Source organism: Apis dorsata, unplaced genomic scaffold (assembly GCF_000469605.1).
Source record: "Apis dorsata unplaced genomic scaffold, Apis dorsata 1.3 scaffold_407, whole genome shotgun sequence".
Lineage (NCBI taxonomy): Eukaryota > Metazoa > Arthropoda > Insecta > Hymenoptera > Apidae > Apis > Apis dorsata.
Genome location: NW_006263665.1, coordinates 213,016 through 214,985, shown reverse-complemented (window position 1 = coordinate 214,985; position 1,970 = coordinate 213,016). Strand labels below are relative to the sequence as shown.

Genomic DNA, 1,970 nt, shown 5'->3' with positions numbered 1-1,970 from the left:
ATTAATTATAATTATATATATTAAGACATATTATTTAAGATATATTTTGCAAATGAATTTCAATAATTATTAATATGTTTAATATTTATTTCAGAAGTTTTTATAAGACAAGAAAATATCAAAATTATAATTTTTGATTATTCCTTTCATAACTTTTTTAGCATTAAATATTTAAATTTAAAAATTAAGTTAATTTAAAAGTTGCTAAGTTTTACGATTATTTGAAATCTTGTTTTATAGCATTTCCTGTTTAAAGAGGAAGTAAACACGTCATCTCACGTGGACTTTGTATTAGTTATTATTTCAATTTGTAATCACAAGTCTATTAATCATATTTTTTATTTCTTATATTTTTTTTATTTTTCGAATTAAAATTATTAAAATTAATTTCATTCAATATGAAAATTAAAATAAAAATTAAAATAAATTTATATAATATTTTAATTATTTTCTTTATTTTATTATACACTTATAGGTTATGAAAAATAAAAGAAATTATGAAATTGAATCTTTAATAAAATGATTTCAATAATAATAATAAGAATATATTTTTTACAATTGTTTTATAAAAATTTTTTGTATCATAAATATTCAATTAATGAAAAATGAAAATATATTCATAAAGTACAAAGTACACAAGTTGAATCAACATGCAATCTGTGCATTCGTAATAATGATAAGTATTTATTCGATATAAAAAGAGAACAGTACAATCTTTATCTCATATCAATAATCAAGTACATCGATCATTAATTTATATCTGTAAATATTTATGCGGAATATATATTAAGAATTAAATGTCAATAAATCGAGCATTCGATGCAGTTATTATATTTAATTCTAATGATACATATCATTATCAAATATGAGCATGAATGTCATTATCATTTCTTGATCTTAAAATCAAACAGTGAAATTTGAGATTCACTGTTCCTATCATAAATGTAGAACAATGGTCATTTCTTTCGAATGATATACATAAAGAATTGTATTTCAAGCAGTAATATTTAATCTTGAATTCTACTGATAAAACAACTCTTTTAACGTGAGTATAAAAAAATTAACTAGCATGATTTTGCACATGCGATCATTTTATGAATTTTTCCTTTTAACTTTTTTAATCATCTCTCGAATCTTTCTTTTATGCTAAATTATACGATACATGAATTATCACAAATTTTATCAATGAAAAAATATAGCAAAAAAAAAATCTATATATTTCTAAATGTCCAAACAAATCGTTGAATTCGATTACTCGAATTAGTAACTTACCACATAAGAATATTATGGCAGTGAATATGGTCGAATATTTGAACATCTTCTGTTTCTTGATAAAAAATATTCAACCAGGGATTGTAACAATGTTTATCAATGTCGAAATCCTGTCAATAAATATCCCGCGAAAAAGAATGTATCTATACGACGGAATTACGAAATAGAAATATATCTTTAGTTACGCATAATTATTGTATCACTTCAGTAACTTTGTATGCATTCGAACGTATTCTGTTTATTATGAGAAACGTGCATTGATATGTCAGCTTTGCTCAGAAAATTAGTGAAAGTAAGATAGACAAGAAAGTAAGATATAATACTCTAGAAAATGAAAGATAGAAACACACTGTGGCGACTCGCACGAACGATAGTCCAATACTAAATTTCTGAGCGCACGCGCTCCGCTTATATAAATCTTATATTCTTCATATCTATGTTAATTTTAATCCAATTTTATATATATGATGTAAATCTATTTACTTTTGATAATTTTTACTGTCTTAAAAAGAAAAAAAAATATATATTAAATAAATCATTATAATTTATTATTATAATACTATTTAATAATATTTTTACACAAAAGTATAATATGATTTCAATAAATTATTAAATAATAATATCAAATTTAAATAATCATTTAAATGTAATATTTTACATTAAAGAAATATTATAAAATATAAATTTTTTCTTTATAA

General features: G+C 21.1%; 1 protein-coding gene across 1 annotated transcript in view; it reads right to left on the bottom strand.

Annotated features, from left to right (window-relative positions):
• LOC102676653 (interferon-related developmental regulator 1-like) overlaps positions 1 to 1,673 on the bottom strand; it is a 7,802-nt gene extending 6,129 nt beyond the window's left edge. The window contains exon 1 of the mRNA XM_031512286.1: positions 1,273 to 1,673. Within this exon, the coding sequence (XP_031368146.1) occupies positions 1,273 to 1,318 (46 nt within the window). The 5' untranslated portion in view covers positions 1,319 to 1,673. The remainder of the gene's footprint in view (positions 1 to 1,272) is intronic.
• Between the last annotated feature and the right edge of the window lie 297 nt (positions 1,674 to 1,970).